The sequence below is a fragment of the Rhodamnia argentea genome, chromosome 1 (genome assembly GCF_020921035.1).
Source record: "Rhodamnia argentea isolate NSW1041297 chromosome 1, ASM2092103v1, whole genome shotgun sequence".
Lineage (NCBI taxonomy): Eukaryota > Viridiplantae > Streptophyta > Magnoliopsida > Myrtales > Myrtaceae > Rhodamnia > Rhodamnia argentea.
This window is the reverse complement of record NC_063150.1, coordinates 33,746,705-33,767,449: the sequence shown is the minus strand read 5'-3', so window position 1 is coordinate 33,767,449 and position 20,745 is coordinate 33,746,705. Positions and strand designations below refer to the sequence as shown.

General features: G+C 37.8%; 1 protein-coding gene across 3 annotated transcripts; it reads right to left on the bottom strand.

Annotated features, from left to right (window-relative positions):
• Positions 1-555: 555 nt before the first annotated feature.
• On the bottom strand, positions 556-4,536 carry LOC115739021 (F-box/kelch-repeat protein At1g67480-like). 3 transcript variants are annotated; one of them, XM_030671874.2, is made up of 4 exons: positions 4,372-4,536; positions 3,008-3,081; positions 2,055-2,919; positions 556-1,408 (listed from the first exon to the last, which is right to left on the bottom strand). In XM_030671874.2, exons 3-4 carry the CDS (start codon positions 2,582-2,584, stop codon positions 781-783), a joined length of 1,158 nt encoding a protein of 385 aa, XP_030527734.1. In that variant the 5' UTR covers positions 2,585-2,919; positions 3,008-3,081; positions 4,372-4,536; the 3' UTR covers positions 556-780. The 3 variants fall into 3 exon arrangements, with proteins under 3 accessions (XP_030527734.1, XP_030527735.1, XP_030527736.1); XM_030671875.2 differs by having other exon boundaries at positions 2,055-2,912; XM_030671876.2 differs by lacking the exon at positions 4,372-4,536 and having other exon boundaries at positions 2,055-2,912; positions 3,008-3,114.
• Between the last annotated feature and the right edge of the window lie 16,209 nt (positions 4,537-20,745).

Sequence of the window (20,745 nt, the reverse complement as noted above, 5' to 3'; positions counted from 1 at the left end):
TATAACTCTAATTCATTAACATATGAATGACTTTCCACGATGCTAAATGCATAGTTAGTGCGAGAAAATTTCTGCTCATCGAGGAAAAATTCAGAGCACTAGTTTTCATCACTCTTCGAATACACACACACATGCGTGTGATCTGCTCGAAGTGTTTAGCTGTTCAAAACAATATTAGTATCATGAAACTCTCTCTCTCGAAGTGTTTAGCTGTTCAAAACAATATTAGTATCAAGAAACTCTCTCTCTCTTTCTCTCTTAGGAGACTATGTGCTATTGCTTGCATTCGAACGTCTGCTAGATCTTTTTCGATCTGTATTGCAGAGTAAAAGTAAGAGTAGAAGGTAAACACTCACAAGATCAATGACGGTGAACGCTTGACCCCTTTTCTCTTTTTCGAATTGTATACTTAATGTGTTTGTCAGTGTACCTGGTACTTACCTGCATAAATTTCATATCTGAAGTTGTCTAGAACACGATCCCACCGCATTTAGCATCCAGAATTAGGGAGTAGCAACTTCCTGGTAGATCAGTCGTACGTCTACACATGCATCAACAGTTCAAAATACCAGACAACTTCATAGCGAGCGTACATATCAAGATGTAGTACTTCAAAAACATTCAGAAATGCAGTCCAAGCATGACAATCAGAAGAACAAGCTACAGTCAAAAGAAACAATCTGGTTCCCATGACCTGATTTAAAAAAGTGCCAAGTATGTACGGGGGGGTGGTACATTCCAAGCCTCAGCGGAATTCTTGTGTTCTAGTAGTTAAAAGCTTCATGCTTTTATTGTCACACTGCACAAGCACAAACCTGATGGCTTTATCTCAGAAGTGTTCCATTCAGAGCCTGGGGCGGCATTGGGATCATATAACAATGTACGGTACTCTGCATCCTCTTCAAGTGAAAATAGCAAGAGCTTCTCCTCCAATATACCGAATCGAAATCCTATACTTGAGCTCCCCGTAAGAGGAATGGGCACCATCCTCCAGGAATTATCTTCTGGATCATATATGGCAAGCTTCCTCTGATTCTTCCATTCCATACAGAACAGCTTCTTTCCAAGCACGGCATGGGCAGTGACCATGACGCATCCATTCTTCATCTCACACCAGGTGTGCCGCTCGGGATTGTATATGTCAACGAACCTTGAGTTCCCAATGGTGAAGCTTGAGCGTCCACCCATCACATAGAGCTTCCCTTCAAAGCTGCATGCAAAGCATCCCCACCTTGGTCGCCTAAGAGACTCGATGAGGGTCCACTTGTCAGAATCAGGGTCGTATACTTCAGCACTAGAGAGACTTTCACCTTCAATTCCATAGCCTCCGACCACATACACCAGTCCATTGACTTCTGTGCAAGCGAAGTCATAGCGAGCCACATTCATGCTTGCTAGTTTGCTCCAACTGCAATGAAATCCCAAGTTGAAAAAATTGCAGGCATGCAGCAATAGATATCTCCTAAAATGATCTTTTATAGTTTGGCACGGGCAGGCTCAAAGGTTATAATAGAGCAATAGGGAAATTAAAAGGGGCAAAGAACGTATAACAGAATCGGATTGGCAGACTGTGTGCATATGGACTAAGTCATGGTACCACAGCATCTTGATACAGCAGAAGAATTTGTCACGTTCAGGTTAGAAATGAAAGAGGCATCTTGAAACAATTTGTGATCAAGAAAACAACTCGATTTAGCTTTAGCAGGTCATCAGGAGAAACTCCAGGTTCATAAGCATGCGATTTCCAGAATAACGCATACACCTGAATATCTAACCTTCAAATGTTCAGTTATCCATTCCATTTTCAGGGCATCTGACAGCATGATCAAAGAATAGCTATGCTTCAGGATGGAAATCCAATGCCTAGCAGGAACTCTATTGTCTAGGAGGCAAAGCTTGATGCATCACAGGAGAAAGTCAAGAATCCCATTTACTTTCCAGGTGAATAACATACCCGAAAACTTGACCAAGATAAATACGTAAATAAGACACAACAATCAGAGTATACTAGTTGCCCCTTCTCACCCTTACTTATAAAAAGCTAGAATATATACCTGTTGAGGTAAGAATCGTACTGGTAACCTTCTGGGGAGGCAGAGCATGTTCCATCTACCAAGGAGTAACCAGCCATGACAAGCAGCTTTCCATTAAGAACCACCACTCCAAACCCGGCTTTCACTGGACCAGGCATCATTGGAAGTTGCCGGTGCTTATGTCCCAAACAGTCCAAGACTTCCCAGTGGCTTTCTTTCCCTTCAGCGTCCATAGTTAACACATACAGCCACTCCTCAACAACCCCTGCTAATTTTCGCACGGTAAGGAATTCTGTGCTTCGGAGCACTGACCTCCACTTCTTGCAGACAGTGGCCATTGATGGAAAGTCGCCTCGTGGAACTAGTGCAAGGCAATACTTAGCCACATCATCAGGCAGTCCAGGAAGAATGGGGCTGCCAAAATCATCAGCAATCAGAGTTGCTATAGGAAGTTTACTTTTCGAACGAACTGGAGAGCTTTGGTGGACTGAATTGGAGAAACACATGGCCTGTTCCGTGAATCTTTTCTTCTCACTCACAAAACCGGGCATTTCTCGAGATGATGCTGCACTTTAGAAAAGACCAAATGGTTCTCGTATCGATGGATTGACCTCCCTAAGGACGAGCTCACTCGAAAGGAAGGCTTCTAATTAGAGAAATTCATGGTAACCTTCAGCCATAGGAATTTTACAGGACCAATGCATGAAAGATGTGGCAGAACGGATTGCTAATGCAGCATATGCTGAGGTCTTTCGGTGCCTTGTCCAATCCGACTCAAATTCCATACCAGAACTTTTGCTTTCAGAGGATTTCACTCTTGATGATCGAGGCAGAGTATTTTCCAGGCTCCCAAAGTTGATTCTCCCTCCACACATTTCCCTGGAAACTAGATAAAGGTTAGACTGTCAGAGCTGACTAGGAGAAATTCGTAGAAGTTAGTTCTCAAGAAGAGATAGCAAGCATAAACATCATACCAGTCAAAGTGATAAAATTGCAAAGCTTCTTCAGCCCCCTCTTACTTCCATCTTCCTGGAGAAAGTGGGACTGCCTATACGGAATAAACAAATTTGAACCAACAAATCAGTACAAATGTAGACGAGTTAAGATAAAAAAAAAAATACGCTTCTCAAGCAGAAGGATCCTAAGCAGTTGATGTCAATGCCTCAATCAGCAAAAACAACACAGCAAAGGAATCAGAGATTTGTGAATCTCCACAACACAAGCACAATTAAAGACAAAGGGAGGGGGTGTCTGAACAATAAAAAAAATTCCTCAATCATAATCTCGAAGAGACTGATTCGTGACCCAACCGGGCAAAAAAAGTTCAGAGACACAATGGGAATGAAAATATTCGATACAAAAAAAAAAAATTAAAAAAAAAAAAATGAAATTTTCATCCCTGTCCAGCTAAGAACTTACCAACATATCAATGACCTCAGTCATGCAATTACACAAAGAAAGTCAATTATTTTTACCACCTAAAACAGGGAAGCAAATCTACAATGAAGTGGCCTACCAAAAGTAAAGTACACATTACAAGATCTTCTCAGCCTGACCCCTTTTCTTAAGCCAAACGTTAACTTCACCAACCCTAGACCCACCTACCTACCATACAAGTCTTAACATTTGAGAGTTTCATACACTATTCCCCAGTTGTTTTCTCCATTTCCTTTCATTAAAAGCTTTGGTAGCTATTCTATGTAATGGTGAAAAGTCATTCAAGATAAATATCGGGCATATGTTGTGCAATCAGACAATCAACATTGAGAGAGAGCCGAGCAAGGAAAAATTTACCGAGAATGAAAGACCAAAACATTGATTTGCGAAAGTTAAAATAATGAATCGCTTTTCAATGGTACAATCGGACTATTTTGGCTCCTCAAATAGTCCGGTCAGAGGTTTCCGCCGCACAGATCCAAGCATGAAAACCTTAAATACTTCCAGATCTCGCGTGTGTGTAGTAACCAAACACGATCAGTGCAGATGAAACCGCACAAAAACACATATCATACGTCACCCAACAACCGAATCAAGCCAGCGAGAAATCAGAAATAGCACTAGAATCACGAGGACGACACGGAGGCGGGCTCGCTCCAAACAAAACACGAAATTCCAGCTCGTTGAGCTCCGCATCAACACTTGAACAGAGAGATGTCATTCAAACAATATTTCAAGCAACCAAACACTACTTCGTGAAATCGGATCTACAATACTAGAAACAGCAACACTCCAATCCATTGACTGCATCGCCGGCGACGAGATGTCGAGAACTCGGCTTCGACATTCACGAAAAGAGCTGTCCCAACATGAGATCTAATCGATTCAGGACAGAGATTACCTGCTAAACTGGAGATGAATCAGCTGCTAGAGATAGACAGAGAGAGAGAGAGAGGGAATCGCACGCGCGCGTGTGAAGATGAGGAGAGGATTGGTGGATAGGATCGGACGAACTCGTGAGCTGAAAACTAAGAATGTTCAGAGGATTTTAAAGGAAAAAAGGAAGGAGAGAAAGATAGAAAGATAGTAGAGAGAGAGAGAGAGAGGATAATACTGACGGACAGCGTCCATGTCGGATAGAGACATGAGATCTCCCCGGCGAAAATGGAATCGGATAATTAATAATGTTTTTTTCTCGGTCTGAAAAATGATTGATTACCGTTGGAAATTGCCAGATCCGGAAAATTTTTTTTTAATAATGTCTTTTCTCTGTCTGAAAGATAAATTGAAATCACTAGATCTTTCATTTATTTTTATTTTTCTGTAGATTTTTTTCTCTATTTATTTTGGCAGAACACCATAAATTATTTTTTATTTTATTTTACGCAGTCTACTATTAGTTCTAAATTAATAGAAATAGCTTTCATTTTTCTTCGGGAACATTAGAAGCAAAGAGAAAACTATTCTAGATTTTAAAGATTATAAATTCCCCCCAACAATAGGTTAATAATGGTAGAATTTATTTTATTTTTAAGTTTTTAAGTTCAACATTTGCATTTTTAATTATAGCACGATTTCCGGCCTAAGAAAAACAAGTCATCCTTGTTGAAATTAAGAGTTTTCGTTAAACCAAAATTTACCATAGTCTTTGTGTCGTGGCTTACCCGATTTAGGCTTTACTGAATTTCTCAATTAGTCTTGGTAATCCTTTTCTAATGCATTTGGCGTTCCTAACTATTGATTTGAGGTTAGCGTGAACGGGACTAATACACAGCTTAGCATACCAACGTCATGAAGAAAAGTCAACTTTTGGAACAACAGAGTACATGTTTTAGTCATTACTTATCGGATCAGTTAAAAAAAGAACTCCTTAAATAGAAATAGAATAAACTTTTGTGTATGTGCAAAAAAAATCTCTTTGACGTCTGAGCCACCACCACAAGGACATTAGAGTCAATTTGAACAAATTGATATTTTTGTTTCTCGAACGTTTTTCCCTTCTCCACACAAATCATATGGACGATGTCGAAAAAAGCACCACCCTGAAAAGATGTAAATCAATTTCAGTATGCCTTGAATTGTCCGCAATGAAACGTGCGAATCTAATATAAGGCTTCGTTTATTTCACAAAAACAAACGATTTCGAAAACATTTTTCTAGAAACAATTATTTATATCATCTATAAAAATAAAAGATAACCGCATAAAAAGTCGTAAATCTATTGTAATTATTATTTTTTGCTAATTTTATCATAAACATTTTATATTTGTGTCGGTTTAGTCATTCTGGTTAATTTTGTTTGAATATCGCTGATGTAGCGTGGATGAACCTAACATGATAATTTGTGATAATATTTTTCAATTATTTGTTTATTTATTTCTTTTCTCTTTATTTTTTTCCTTCCCATCTTCCTCGGGTGAGCCTCGTAGTCGTTGGGCGAGGCCCGACCTTGCCGTCCTCGCCTATGGCCGGTTGTCAAGGTCCGGCAACCGGCCGGAGAAAAATGAAAGAAAAAAAAAGAAAGAGAAAGAAAAGAGAAAATAAATAATATTCAATATTACTAAAAAATTGTCATGTTAGCGTTAGTCGCACCACGTCTGGCGATTTCCCATCAAATTTTGCTGGAAGGACTATATTGGCATAAATGGCAAAAAAATGTTTAAAATTAATTTGAAAAAATTATAATAAATTTTTGACTTTTTTCAATTATTCCAAATTTTAGTTGGTTTTATTTTTCAACCGGCACGTGTGAATTGATTAATGATGTGACACGGAAAATAATGGAGCATACCTAACATTGTTTAAATAAGCTAGACAAGGCAACCACTTAAATTAACATAAGGAATGAAAACATTTAGCTCTGGTGCCAGATTCCACGAGCCTACGTTCTCCAATTTTTTTCCCCTTCTCTTCTCATTTTCGTGCACCACGGATGAGCAAAACCAATGGCAACACGATACGTGGCGGAGCCTCTTAGGTCACCCGACTCCAAAATCTTGCCGCTGCGACATCGTCTCGTCTCCATCTGAATGTTGATCGATCAAATCGACATCCACGTTGTCATGGTCGGCGAAGAGATTCTTGAATAGAACGTGTGTGGTTCAAATGTCAATTGATGTTGACTGGCCACTGTAACGAAACGCAATCCGATGCAGTTGATGGATACCTCACAAAAAATCGCATGCGCACATTCATCGGTCGGGCATCATGGGATCGAGTGCCCACCTCCTCAAAACCTGTCCCGCTTATGGTCGTGGTTACTCGCCACGGTATCGGATTTTTGTAGGATGTTGTTGGGGGCATTTGAGTCGTAGTTAGATCCCGCGTTGGCCGATTGCAATCGCGAAGGAGCTATTTGCATTCGCTTGATCCTCAAAAAGAGTGATGTTTGGTATATCGAGGCTTTGATTCGTTAAGGACCGAAAGATATGTCAAGTCACTCATAAATCGTAATCAGATGTTTAGATCAAGAAGTCATATATTTAAGCAACTAACTTTGTAATTAGTCTTGAATTTGTCGATACTAGTAATCTGTAGATACACACTAGATTAATTGTAATCTATTGAATCAAGTCCAGCTCGCTTACTCAATCGAGCTCGAAGATAGTTCATTCATGTGGAGATTAAGCAGACTCACAAGGAATAATAGTATTTTAATGTAAGATGTTTATTGAGTGATTAAACCAGTGATTAAAAATGCAGGAGACATCGTAATCAAATTATAACACCTTTTACCATAAGTAATCTCGGGATCGATGTTGATAGCCCTTTCGGTAGAGCCTATTCCGTTATGTGAACATGATAATAATGTGTACTTATGAGGACTCATAAAAACTCACATATTTAGAAAGGGAAAAAGGAATAATAAGTCAAGGATTAGCTTTGAATTAATTATTATTTTGTTGCCGAAAAATTATTCACACTAGCTTGCCTCTTATTGAAGTATCAACACTATACCCGAACATCATGTTAAGTTCTAATTAGAATAATATCCCATCCATAGTTCAACTTATGTCAAAAGTTTTGTAGCCACGACAACCAAACTGATGTGTGCAATTACTAACAAAGTATTATGACACAAAAAATACGTTCTTATGCAATTGAGCTTATCACTTTTATATGGCTTTAGATTCAGATCCTTATCAAGGGGCAATCATTTTAATGGTCATACTTTTATTGTTTTTCACATTTTTAAAGGATATAAATCTTTTCTTATGCACGAAACCCATCCTGACTCTTCACTAAATATCACATATATCAATAAAAATTTTATTTTCTAAAATCAAAGATTAAAAAATCTATTGCAAGATGAAGGGAAGAATCGTGTTATATAGAAGATCCATGTCCGTTGTTAATAGCATTGTTAATAAGTTTTCATAGGACAATAGACACTTGAGAAATCAAAATAAGAAAAAAAAAAAAACAGTCCTACCTACATTGGTAAGACAAATTTCATTCTCAAAGTATCATTATTAACCAATCTGGATAGGTGTCTTACGAAACTCCTTTTGGCATTTTTCCTTTTTTTTTTTTTTTTAATGGGCTTGGTATGGTGGAGAAATTTTGGTGGGAATGGACACGGAAAACGATGTCTGTGGCTGAGAGTGAAATCCTGGGCCATTCACGAAGAATTGCGGGCGCGAGAGAAATGGATGGTAAGCATAGCTACCTGTCCTGCATCTTTTCTGGGGCTGGCGATTGGCCTCGAACTCTAGAGACATCAAACGACTTAGAATTAGTAGGACTTAAAATTCCAAATCGATGCGTTTATAATAAATTTATTTTAAATTATTTTTTTATTATAAAAATCTCAATCTAATATATTTATAATAAATTTATCATTTTAAATTATTTCTTTAACAGCAATAACCCTTAAACATGTATATTTGTGACAAATTTATCTCAAACTATTTTTCTAATCATAAAAAATCTCAAACTAGTACATATATGATAAATTTACCCTAATTAATTTTTTTACAGCCAAAAAGTAGAAACTCCAAACTTGTACACTTATGACAAATTTAACTTTTACTAGTTTCCGTTAAATTAGGTTAATACTATAAAAAAAAATCTCAAATTACTACATACGTGACAAACAAAGAGTGAAAATCCCAAATTAGTACACTCATCAACCGTCACGTAGGCGTGGCCATTCGAAACCAGGGCCCTGGAACCGGCCCGTTGATTGGGCCCACGGTTTTGACCCGTAAAAAAAATAAAAGTGGTGGGGGCGGGGGAGGGGAGTTGGGCTCTTTCCCCCCAACAGCTCTTTGGGCCGTTGCAATTTGCAACCCCTCCTCTTAATTTTTTTTTAAAAGTTAAATAGCCCTCATATTCTCTATAAATACTTATCCTCCTCCTTTCATTTTTCTCACAAATCCTCTCAACGATTCTCTCAATTCTCTAAAATTCTCTTAATTCTCTCAATCCCGCCTCAATTCTCTCAATCGGATTTCTGATCAATTCTCTCAAAAATGGCAAGTGGAAGCGTAAATACTGGAAATGCCAAGATAGCGATGGGAGATTTCGAGTATCCTATTCCTGGATATGATCCTTGTGAGTATACATATTGGGAAGACGATGACGATAATATCAACGTTGTTCTCATTCCGAACGTCGAGCACATCCCAATACAAAAAGTCTTCATCCTCCTACCGATGTCGAAGAAACGTCGACGGCAAATGAGCCGTAACGGAAGGGCCGAGAAAGTACATCCGACTTGTGGCTGCACTTCTACAAGGTATATGATGAAAGCGAAGATAAGTATAATATAAATTGTAAATATTGTTCACAAACATACAAATTTATCAAAGGAGACGGTTATGGAACATTCCATCGGCATCTTACGAAAAAACATCCAACGCAAGCGAGGATTGACACTAGGCAACAACAAATTTCCGGGTACGCCAATCTAATACTCATCCTTTATTCCGTTACACCGATGCACTTTATAAACAAACATTAGCTGAATATGTTGCCCTTGATCATGCTCCATTTACTACTGGTGAAAATTTTAATTTGAAATATTTGATAAATATTGCGTTGGTTCCGTAAGCACCAACTATTCCGAAAACTACTCTTAAACGCAAACTTTTGCATCTTTATAAAAAACAAAAAAAAATCTTTGGCAAAATTTTTTGCAGAATTCAATGGATGTGTGCATTAAGGTAGTGATATTTGGAGTGATCCTTGACAAATTCATTCTTATATGGGTGTCACATGTCATTGGATAGGTGACGACTGGACCATTCAAAAAAGACTTACTGCATTTCGAGTTTTTGATGAAAAGCATTTGGCTCATAATATTTATAGAATAATTAAGCAAGTTTGAGAAGAATATAATTTGATAAATAAAGTATTTTCAATTGGTTTTGATAATGCCGCCGCAAATATCGCTCCCATTTCCGATTTAGAAAACATTTGTAAACCCTCTTTTGGCAGACAATTTTTTCATATTAGATGTGCTTGCCATGTTTTAAATTTATGTGCATAACATGGTTTACGAACTCTTGAGACTTCTCTCGCCCCAATAAAGGATGCAATTAAATTTTTATGGAGTCGTGTCCATTTTATGAAAGCATGAGAAAAATTTTGTAAACAATATGGGAGAAGAACAAAAAGGTTTCCAAAAGATATTCCGACTCATTGGAATTCTACCTACGAGTTGCTTCGTCAAACTTTTGATTACAAAGATTTATTATGCATGTTTATTTCTCAAAATATTCCCAAAATTACTTTACTTCCACAACATTGGGACGCTTGCAAATTTTTTTTAGAATTTTTGAAAATTTTTAATGATGCTACTAATACTTTATCTGATATTTATTATCCTACTACGCATTTATTTTTAATAGAGTGTGGTAATATTGGTGGTATTTTTAGTGAATATGAAAAAGATACTGAATTAGTTCGGACTATTTTAGTAATGTGAGAAAAATAGTTGCATTATTATTTCAAAATTCCTCTTGTCTATTTAGTTGGTATTTTTTTTATCAACGTATTAAATTAGATGGTTTACTAGATTATCTGAATGTGTATTATTATGATTGTTTACATTTGAAAGATGCAATAGATATTTCAAATATACAAGGAGAGGTTAAAGAATCTATAGTAATATTATATGGAGAATTTTGTAGTACATATTGTTTAAGTGATTGTGGATATTTACAATCTATCGCCTCACGGAGCGAAGCTGGTGGTTCACTTAGTAGATGGTACAATATGCTCAAGAGTAGACAAAAATAAAAAATAAAAAATAAAAAATGGGCAATAGGTAGTATTTCTAAAGTAGAAAAATATTTAACTGCTTAATTTAAGTTTCATGATGCCGAACACAAGACAGATTTTCAAATCCTGGAGTGGTGGAAGAGTCACTTAATCGATTACCCAGTTCTCGCCCTCATCGCTCGCTAGATATTAGCAACCCCTTCTTCAACAGTTGCAGTTGAACAAGTATTTAGCGCTGGAGGATTAGTTTTGGACTCTTGTCGTTTAAGATTAAGTCCGGAGTCCGTGGAAGCTCAAGCTTGTATCGACGATTGGACAAATGCTAGATTTCGACATAAAGAGCTGGATTGAGAACACGAATTCTTTAGTGAGGATTGTGGAGATACCACCGCCACGGGTACTACAACGGGTAGCGATGATTGACGATGAGGTAAGTTGAGGTTATCAAAGGTAAAAAAACTACCCGAGTTTTGATTCTTCTATCCCCAAGAAGATATGTAGGCGTTTAATGATAATTCATTAAGTTCAAGCCCATTCCTCCTCTCTCTCTTTTTTCCCCAAATTTTATTACAATGTACAATTTGATTATAATTTATAATTTATTATGTTTATTTTTTATTATTTTAAAAATTAAATTTAAAAAACAGAATCGGAACCTGCCCGGAACCTCCGGTTCCACCTTTTGTGGGAACCGGAACCGGCCACGTCTACCGTCACGTGTCATTTAACTCGATAAGCGATAAAATTTGACAACAATAAATAGATGATAAATTTGTTACAGGTGTACCAGTTTAGGGCTCCATTCAACTATCTTCTCATCGGTGCCGTCACCGAGCAACCCTCCGAGGAAGCGAGCGTAGGCCCAAACCAGGAATTTTTTTTAATTTTATGCAATCCCCTGCGCGGATATTTTCTGCTTTCTAGGTGTTTTGATTGCGTTTTCAGTTTATAGGATTTGATTGTGCGATTGAAATTCCCCATCTTGGGGAATCACCTACATTTTCTCATCCAATATTTTTGAAATGAGATTCAATTTTTCAAACCCTCATTCGAAATTTTTTTCAATAAAATTGCGAAATTAATTATTGGAGTTTTAGCCACTACTCTTCTCTTGCCCGATTCTTTCACTATACCACATTAAGGAATTATTAAAAAAAAAATTCAGGATTTTGACTTGCATGAAGTGGCACGTGCTCGCTTGGTTCGAGGACTCACATGTGAGGTAAACCACATTACTCGCGAGTTCCTCGAATAGCTGAGACTTCAAAAGAGAAGTTTGTTACTATTTTCTTGTAATTCGATTTCTTCAAGTGATAATTCATCCATCTGAACAAGATCTTCTTTGGAGGTAGACTCAACAACTCATCCACATGTTGTTGCTATTTGAATTAGAAGGCATCACATATAAGACAACAATTAGCTGAGCTGTTTTCATCAAGTGAGATCAGCTCATAACCGTATCTAGAGGAAGTTTTCGTGTTTACTAGTCTAATGTATGAACTCGAACTTTTTACCTAGCATGTTCATTTAGAGAATCTCTTTAGCAATCTTACTTTTATGTTTACTTCTTCTTTTTGGCCTTTCTTTTTTTTTTTTTTTTAAGATTCGTTCGTAGTCCAATAGATGCGAATATTTTATCAACAAAAGCTTGTCACTGATCTTTTTAAAAAAGACATTCAATTTTTCAAACACTCCTTTGAAAATTTTGTTAAATAAAATTGTGAAGTTAAAATTATTAGAGATTTAATTTGTGGATTTACTTTTAAGTAATATAATCCTTCTCTAATCACATATACATTAATCAAATTGACTCGATTATTTTGTTAACATAAAGCTTGTCGACCAATCTTTTGAAACAAGATTCCATTTTCAAACCCTCATTTGAAATTTTTTTAAATGAAATTGCAAAATTAACTATTGCAGTTTTAGCCGCTGCTCTTCTCTTGCCCGATTCTTCCACTATACCACCTTAAGCAATTGTCAAGAACAGTCAAATTTTAAAGTTGGAAAATTCATCCTGTGACATCAATACTAGTCTGATTTTTGGAATCGCAACAGGGGGGAATTTTCCCATTCCCATGCATTTTGCCTTACACACATGGGCAAAAATAGTCAGTTAGATGAGTTATAGGGCCAAAGTGAGATGAAATACTACCATTCATGTTTGAATAAGTGAAAATGGTACCAAACACCAAGTAATTGTCTTACCTTTATGTATCAATAATCTCATGGATTTCCCTCACCCCCAAAATCGAAAAAAAGGAAAAAAAATGACAAACCAAAATTGAAAAAAAGGAAAAAATGAAAAATACTAATATCACTCATGGTCCCCAATGCCATGGTATCGACAAATACCATATAGGATTGCGTCTCCAATAACAACGACACCCAAATACGAGAGCATTTTGTATAGTTTTCGCTTGGTGCAATTTTTCAAAATGGGACTTGCCACAATTGCGGCTACTGAACTTTTTTTTTCCAATACTGTATCTTTTCTGTAAATATGTACTCTCTTTTATGTTCATGGTCATCTTATATATTTTTTTGGATGGTATAGATGTGATTTTGATACTTAGATATGTCAGTGCTGCTTTTATTCTATCATGGAAGTGTACTAGTTAGGTTTTCTTCCATTAGTTTGCTATTGTTATGTGTTAAATCAACTAGGATGATAATGTTTCTTGGGAATCAGTGTTTAGAAAAGTGAAGATTCATAGTTTTACTAGATAGACTGCTACTTTACGATGTACATAAACCTATTCTTCATCTTTTGCTGCATAGTTGCCTTTGCTGATCCTGTTGCTATGAGGCATTCTTTGGAAATCATCTATGAGCTGGCTATTGACTCGATTATTATAAATTTAATATGTGGATTTACTTTAAGTGATATAATTGATTATTTTATTAATGTAAAGCCCCTCACCCAATCTTTTTGAAGTGAGATTCGATTTTTCAACCCTCATTTGAATTTTTTGGTAAATTAAATTGTGCATGTAATTATTGAAGATTTAGTTTGTGGATTTACGTGAATTAATATAATCATTCTCTAATTACATGTACATTAATCAAATTGACTCGATTATTTTGTCAACGTAAAGCTTATCATCCCATCTTTTTGGAAGGAGATTAAATTAAACCCTCATTTGAAATTTTTGTTGAGTGAAATTGCGAAATTAGTTATTTGAGTTTTAGCCACTGCTCTTCCCTTGCCCGATTCTACCACTATGCCACGTTAAGGAATTGTCAAGAAAAGTCAGAATTCTGACTTGCATGAACTAAAGTAAACCACACCCGTGGCGAGCTCCTCGAATAGAGAATTTGTTACTATTTTCTTCTAACTCGATTTCTTCAATTGAATATTCATTCATCTCAACAAGATTTTCCCTGGAGGTAGACTCAACAACTCATCCACATCTTATTGCTATAATTCGATTTCTTCAACTGAAAAATAGTACTTGGCATGGTTATTGCGCTTAAATTATTTTTAAGTTTTGTAAAATACGGAACCAATGGAGAAACTCAAAGAAAAATGAATAATTCATAAAAATCACTTAACGGAAATGTCCCAAAGAAATCCAACAAGTGACAAAATAATAAGAGAAAAAGCTACTCTGCTTCAGCTCTTGCGCTCTTCGTCTTCAATGCCTGCTATCTCCCCAACAAATCCATTACTCGGTCTCGTTCTCCCCCTCTTCCCACTTCTCTCTTCGCCACTCCTCCCTATGGTCTCTCCCTCAACCCTCTCTGTCGCCATTGCCAATCCGTGCAGAAGCGCTCCGGTTCGCTTTGCTCTGCCGAACTCGTGATCTTCATACTTAGATACGTTATTGCTGTTGTTATTCTGTTTTGGAAGTGTACTAGTTAGGCTTTCCTCCATTAGTTTGCTATTGGTATGTGTTAAGTCAACTAGGATAGTAATGTTTCTTGGGATTCGCTGTTTAGAAAAGTGGAAGATACATAGTTTTACAAGATAGACTGCTATTTTACGATGTACATAAACCTGTTCTTCATCTTTTGTAGCCGTGTTTCCATCTAGTTGCTGTGAGACATTCTTTAGAAATCATCTGTAAGTTGGCTATTGACTCGATTATTATAGATTTAATTTATGGATTTACTTTTAAGTGATATAATCCTTCTATAATCGCATGTACATTAATCAAATTGACTCCATTATTAACGTAAAGCTAGTCACCTAATCTTTTAGAAACGAAATTCGATTTTTCATCCCTCATTTGAATTTTTTGTTCAATGAAATTGCGCATGTAATTATTGAAGACTTAATTTAAGGAATTACCTGAATTAATATAATCCTTCTCTAATCACATGTATATTAATCAAATTGGCTCGATTATTTTATCAAGGCAAAGCTCGTCATCCAATCTTTTTGGAAGGAGATTCGATTTGTCAAACCCTCATTTGAAATTTTTGTTAAATGAAATTGCGAAATTAATTATTTGAGTTTTAGCCACTGCTCTTCTCTTGCCGGATTCTTCCACTATACCACATTAAGGAATTGTCAAAAGCAGTCAGAATTTTGACTTTGCATGAATTTTGTGGCTATTGCGGTACTTTGAGCAGTTTTCGCTGGTGATTTTCCGGGAAGATTTGGCGGTGGGTCCTCAACATATTAGTGAGTTGTTGCTCGCTCCGCCGGCAACGAATCATAGCGTCCCGTATCCCATGGATGTCACATGCCACAGTGCAGTGTACAGAGTCATTTTCTTCGGGATGGCACAACTTGCGGGACACCAGATGTATTTCATAGCGGTAAGAGAGAAATTTCGTAAAATTGTTGCGTTGTCAATGTTTTTTTTTTTTTTTTGTGCTACTAGACGTTCTATTTGGTACTGTCGGTGCTGCCCCGATATTCGGTTAGTTGGGTCATTTGGGTGCCCAAACATGAAGGGCCACAACTTGGAGACATCTTACTATTGTCGGCCATGGGATTCCTGCTGTTTGAACCGGCGGCGGCCCAGCTACCACCGGCGGCGGACGGACCGGAGGAATTTCTCATCGACCTCATCGGCGGCGACGGGGTTAACAATGTCGGGGACCAAGAGGATCCGGGAAAAGTGGTACATCCACCGTCACCGGGAGCCGATTAAGTAAATTTCTCTATTACTTTTCTCCCGAGAATGTTTCCAACTTCTATACACGTAGAGAGGTTGAGGTTTTCAGATCAGGTTTAGCTCATGTCGTGTCTGCGTTTAGACTTTAAGGGTAGAAAGTTTGGCGCAAGATACTTGTACATACAGGGTGTACATACAAGGCCGTTTATATAAGAAAGTGTTCGCACGTACTACATTTACAACTCGGTAAAAAATCAACATATTGTGGTCATGCATTAGTTGCACCATTTATAAGTCCTTTGGAAACCGATTCTTCGAGAATTGATAATTCATTGCCTTTCAATTATTATATGGGGCAGAACACAGAGTGGAAACACACTTATCATAGAGAAATGAGAGAAAAACAGATGATGTTACTCGATATACATAAACCTGTTCTTCATCTTTTGTAGCCGTGTTTCCATCTAGTTGCTTTGAGACATTCTTAAGAAATCATCCGTAAGTTGGCTATTGACTCGATTATTATAGATTTAATTTATGGATTTACTTTTAAGTGATATAATCCTTCTATAATCGCATGTACATTAATCAAATTGACTCGATTATTTTATTAACGTAAAGCTAGTCACTTAATCTTTTAGAAACGAAATTCGATTTTTCATCCCTCATTTGAATTTTTTGTTCAATGAAATTGCGCATGTAATTATTGAAGACTTAATTTAAGGAATTACGTGAATTACTATAATCCTTCTCTAATCACATGTATATTAATCAAATTGGCTCGATTATTTTATCAAGGCAAAGCTCGTCATCCAATCTTTTTGGAAGGAGATTCCATTTGTCAAACCCTCATCTGAAATTTTTGTTAAATGAAATTGCGAAATAAATTATTTGATTTTTAGCCACTGCTCTTCTCTTGCCGGATTCTTCCACTATACCACATTAAGGAATTGTCAAAAGCAGTCAGCATTTTGACTTTGCATGAATTTTGTGGCTATTGCGGTACTTTGAGCGATTTTCGCTCGTGATTTTCTAGGAAGATTCGGCAGTGGGTCCTCAACATATCAGCGAGTTGTTGCTCGCTTTGCCGGCAACGAATCATAGCTTCCCGTATCGGATGGATGTCATATGCCACAGCACACCGTACGCAGTCATTTTCTTTGGGATCGCGCAACTTGCGGAAAACCGGATATATTCCACAGCGGTAAGAGAGAAATTTCGTAAAATTGTTGCGTTGTCAATGTTATCTTTTTTTTTTGTGCTATTCGACGTTCTATTTGGTACCGTCGATGCTACCTCGATACTCCATCAGTCAAGTCATCCGGGTGCCCCAACATGAAGGGCCACAGCTTGGAGACATCTTACTATTGTCAGCCGTGGGATTTCTGCCGTTTGAACCGGCGCCGGCCCGGCTACCACCGGCGGCGAATGGACTAGAGGAATTTCTCAACGACCTCATCGGTGGCGACGGGGCTAACAATGTCGAGGATCAAGAGGATCCGGGAGAAGTGGTACATACACCGTCACCGGGAGCCGATTAAGTAAATTTCTCTATTACTTTTCACCCGAGAATGTTTCCAACTTCTATAAATGTGGAGAGGTTGAGGCTTTTAGATCAGGTTTAGCTCTTTTCGTGTCTGCGTTTAGACATTAAGGGTAGAATGTTTCCAACTACTGTACACGTGGAGAGGTTGAGGTTTTTAGATCGGGTTTACCTCATGTCCTGTCTGCGTTCGGACTTTAAGGGTAGAAACTTTGGCGCAAGATACTTGTACATACGGGGTGTACATATAGGGCCGTTAATATAAGAAAGTGTTCGCATGTACTACATTTACAACTCGGTAAAAAATCAACATATTGTGGTCATGCATTAGTTGCACCGTTTATAAGTCCTTTGGAAACTAATTCTTCAAGAATTGATAATTCATTGGATTTCAATTATTATATGGGGCAGAACACATAGTGGAAACACACATATGATAGAGAAATGAGAGAAAAACAGACGATGTTACTCGATGTACATAAACCTGTTCTTCATCTTTTGTAGCCATGTTTCCATCTAGTTGCTGTGAGACATTCTTTAGAAATCATCTGTAAGTTGGCTATTGACTCGATTATTATAGATTTAATTTATGAATTTACTTTTAAGTGATATAATCGTTCTATAATCGCATGTACATTAATCAAATTGACTCGATTATTTTATTAACGTAAAGCTAGTCACTTAATCTTTTAGAAACGAAATTCAATTTTTCATCCCTCATTTGAATTTTTTGTTCAATGAAATTGCGCATGTAATTATTGAAGACTTAATTTAAGGAATTACTTGAATTAATATAATCCTTCTCTAATCACATGTATATTAATCAAATTGGCTCGATTATTTTATCAAGGCAAAGCTCGTCATCCAATCTTTTTGGAAGGAGATTCCATTTGTCAAACCCTCATTTGAAATTCTTGTTAAATCAAATTGCGAAATTAATTATTTGAGTTTTAGCCACCGCTCTTCTCTTGCCGGATTCTTCCACTATACCACATTAAGGAATTGTCAAAAGCAGTTAGAATTTTGACTTTGCATGAATTTTGTGGCTATTGCGGTACTTTGAGCAGTTTTCGCTGGTGATTTTCCGGGAAGATTCGGCGGTGGGTCCTCAACATATCAGCGAGTTGTTGCTCGCTCTGCCGGCAACGAATCATAGCTTCCCGTATCGCATGGATGTCATATGCCACAGCGCACCGTACTGAGTCATTTTCTTCGGGATCGCGCAACTTGCGGGACACAAGATGTATTCCACAATGGTAAGAGAGAAATTTCGTAAAATTGTTGCATTGTCAATGTTATTTTTATTTTTTGTGCTATTAGGCGTTCTATTTGGTGCCGTCGGTGCTGCCCCGATACTCCGTCGGTCGGGTCATTTGGGTGCCCCAACATGAAGGGGCACAGCTTGGAGACATCTTACTATTGTCGGTAGTGGGATTTCTGCCGTTTGAACCGGCGCCGGCCCGGCTACCACCGGCGGCGGACGGACTAGAGGAATTTCTCAACGACCTCATCGGCGGCCACGGGGTTAACAATGTCGGGGACCAAGAGGATCCGGGACAAGTGGTACATCCACCGTCACCGGTTGCTGATTAAGTAAATTTCTCTATTACTTTTCTCCCGAGAATGTTTCCAACTTCTATACACGTGGAGAGGTTGAGGTTTTTAGATCAGGTTTAGCTCATTTCGTGTCTGCGTTTAGACTTTAAGGGTAGAATGTTTCCAACTTCTGTACATGTGGAGAGGTTGAGGTTTTTAGATCAGGTTTAGCTCATGTCGTGTCCGTGTTTAGACTTTAAGGGTAGAAAGTTTGGCGCAAGATACTTGTACCTACAGGGTGTACATACAAGGCCGTTTATATAAGAAAGTGTTCGCCGTTTATATAAGAAAGTGTTCGCACGTACTACATTTACAACTCGGTAAAAAATCAACATATTGTGGTCATGCACTAGTTGCACCATTTGTAAGTCCTTTGGAAACCGATTCTTCGAGACCCGATAATTCATTGCCTTTCAATTATTATATGGGGCAGAAGACAGAGTTGAAACACGCCCATGATAGAGAAATGAGAGAAAAACAGACGATGTTACTCGATGTACATAAACCCGATCTTCATCTTTTGTAGCCGTGTTTCCATCTAGTTGTTGTGAGACATTCTTTAGAAATCATCCGTAAGTTGGCTATTGACTCGATTATTATAGATTTAATTTATGGATTTACTTTTAAGTGACGCAATCCTTCTATAATCGCATGTACATTAATCAAATTGACTCGATTATTTTATTAACGTAAAGCTAGTCACTTAATCTTTTAGAAACGAAATTCGATTTTTCATCCCTCATTTGAATATTTTGTTCAATGAAATTGCCCATGTAATTATTGAAGACTTAATTTAAGGAATTACGTTAATTACTATAATCCTTCTCTAATCACATGTATATTAATCAAATTGGCTCGATTATTTTATCAAGGCAAAGCTCGCCATCCAATCTTTTTGGAAGGAGATTCGATTTGTCAAACCCTCATTTGAAATTCTTGTTAAATCAAATTGCGAAATTAATTATTTGAGTTTTAGCCACCGCTCTTCTCTTGCCGGATTCTTCCACTATACCACATTAAGGAATTGTCAAAAGCAGTCAGAATTTTGACTTTGCATGAATTTTGTGGCTATTGCGGTACTTTGAGCAGTTTTTTCTGGTGATTTTCTGGGAAGATTTGGCAGTGGGTCCTCAACATATCAGCGAGTTGTTGCTCGCTTTGCCGGCAACGAATCATAGCTTCCTGTATCGCATGGATGTCATATGCCACAGCGCACCGTACGCAGTCATTTTCTTCGGGATCGCGCAACTTGCGGGACACAAGATGTATTCCACAGCGGTAAGAGAGAAATTTCGTAAAATTGTTGCATTGTCAATGTTATTTTTATTTTTTGTGCTATTAGGCGTTCTATTTGGTGCCGTCGGTGCTGCCCCGATACTCCGTCGGTCGGGTCATTTGGGTGCCCCAACATGAAGGGGCACAACTTGGAGACATCTTACTATTGTCGGCCGTGGGATTTCTGCCGTTTGAACCGGCGCCGGCCCGGCTACCACCGGCGGCGGACGGACTAGAGGAATTTCTCAACGACCTCATCGGCGGCCACGGGGTTAACAATGTCGGGGACCAAGAGGATCCGGGACAAGTGGTACATCCACCGTCACCGGTTGCTGATTAAGTAAATTTCTCTATTACTTTTCTCCCGAGAATGTTTCCAACTTCTATACACGTGGAGAGATTGAGGTTTTTAGATCGGGTTTAGCTCATTTCGTGTCTGCGTTTAGACTTTAAGGGTAGAATGTTTCCAACTTCTGTACATATGGAGAGGTTGAGGTTTTTAGATCAAGTTTAGCTCATGTCGTGTCCGTGTTTAGACTTTAAGGGTAGAAAGTTTGGCGCAAGA

Coding starts and splice junctions, on each gene's coding strand:
- LOC115739021 (XM_030671874.2), bottom strand. CDS start 2,584: ATGCCCGGTTTTGTGAGTGAGAAGAAAAGATTCACGGAACAGGCCATG. Junction 1,409..2,054: donor TACGATTCTTACCTCAACAG/GTATATATTCTA, acceptor ATTTCATTGCAG/TTGGAGCAAACTAGCAAGCA.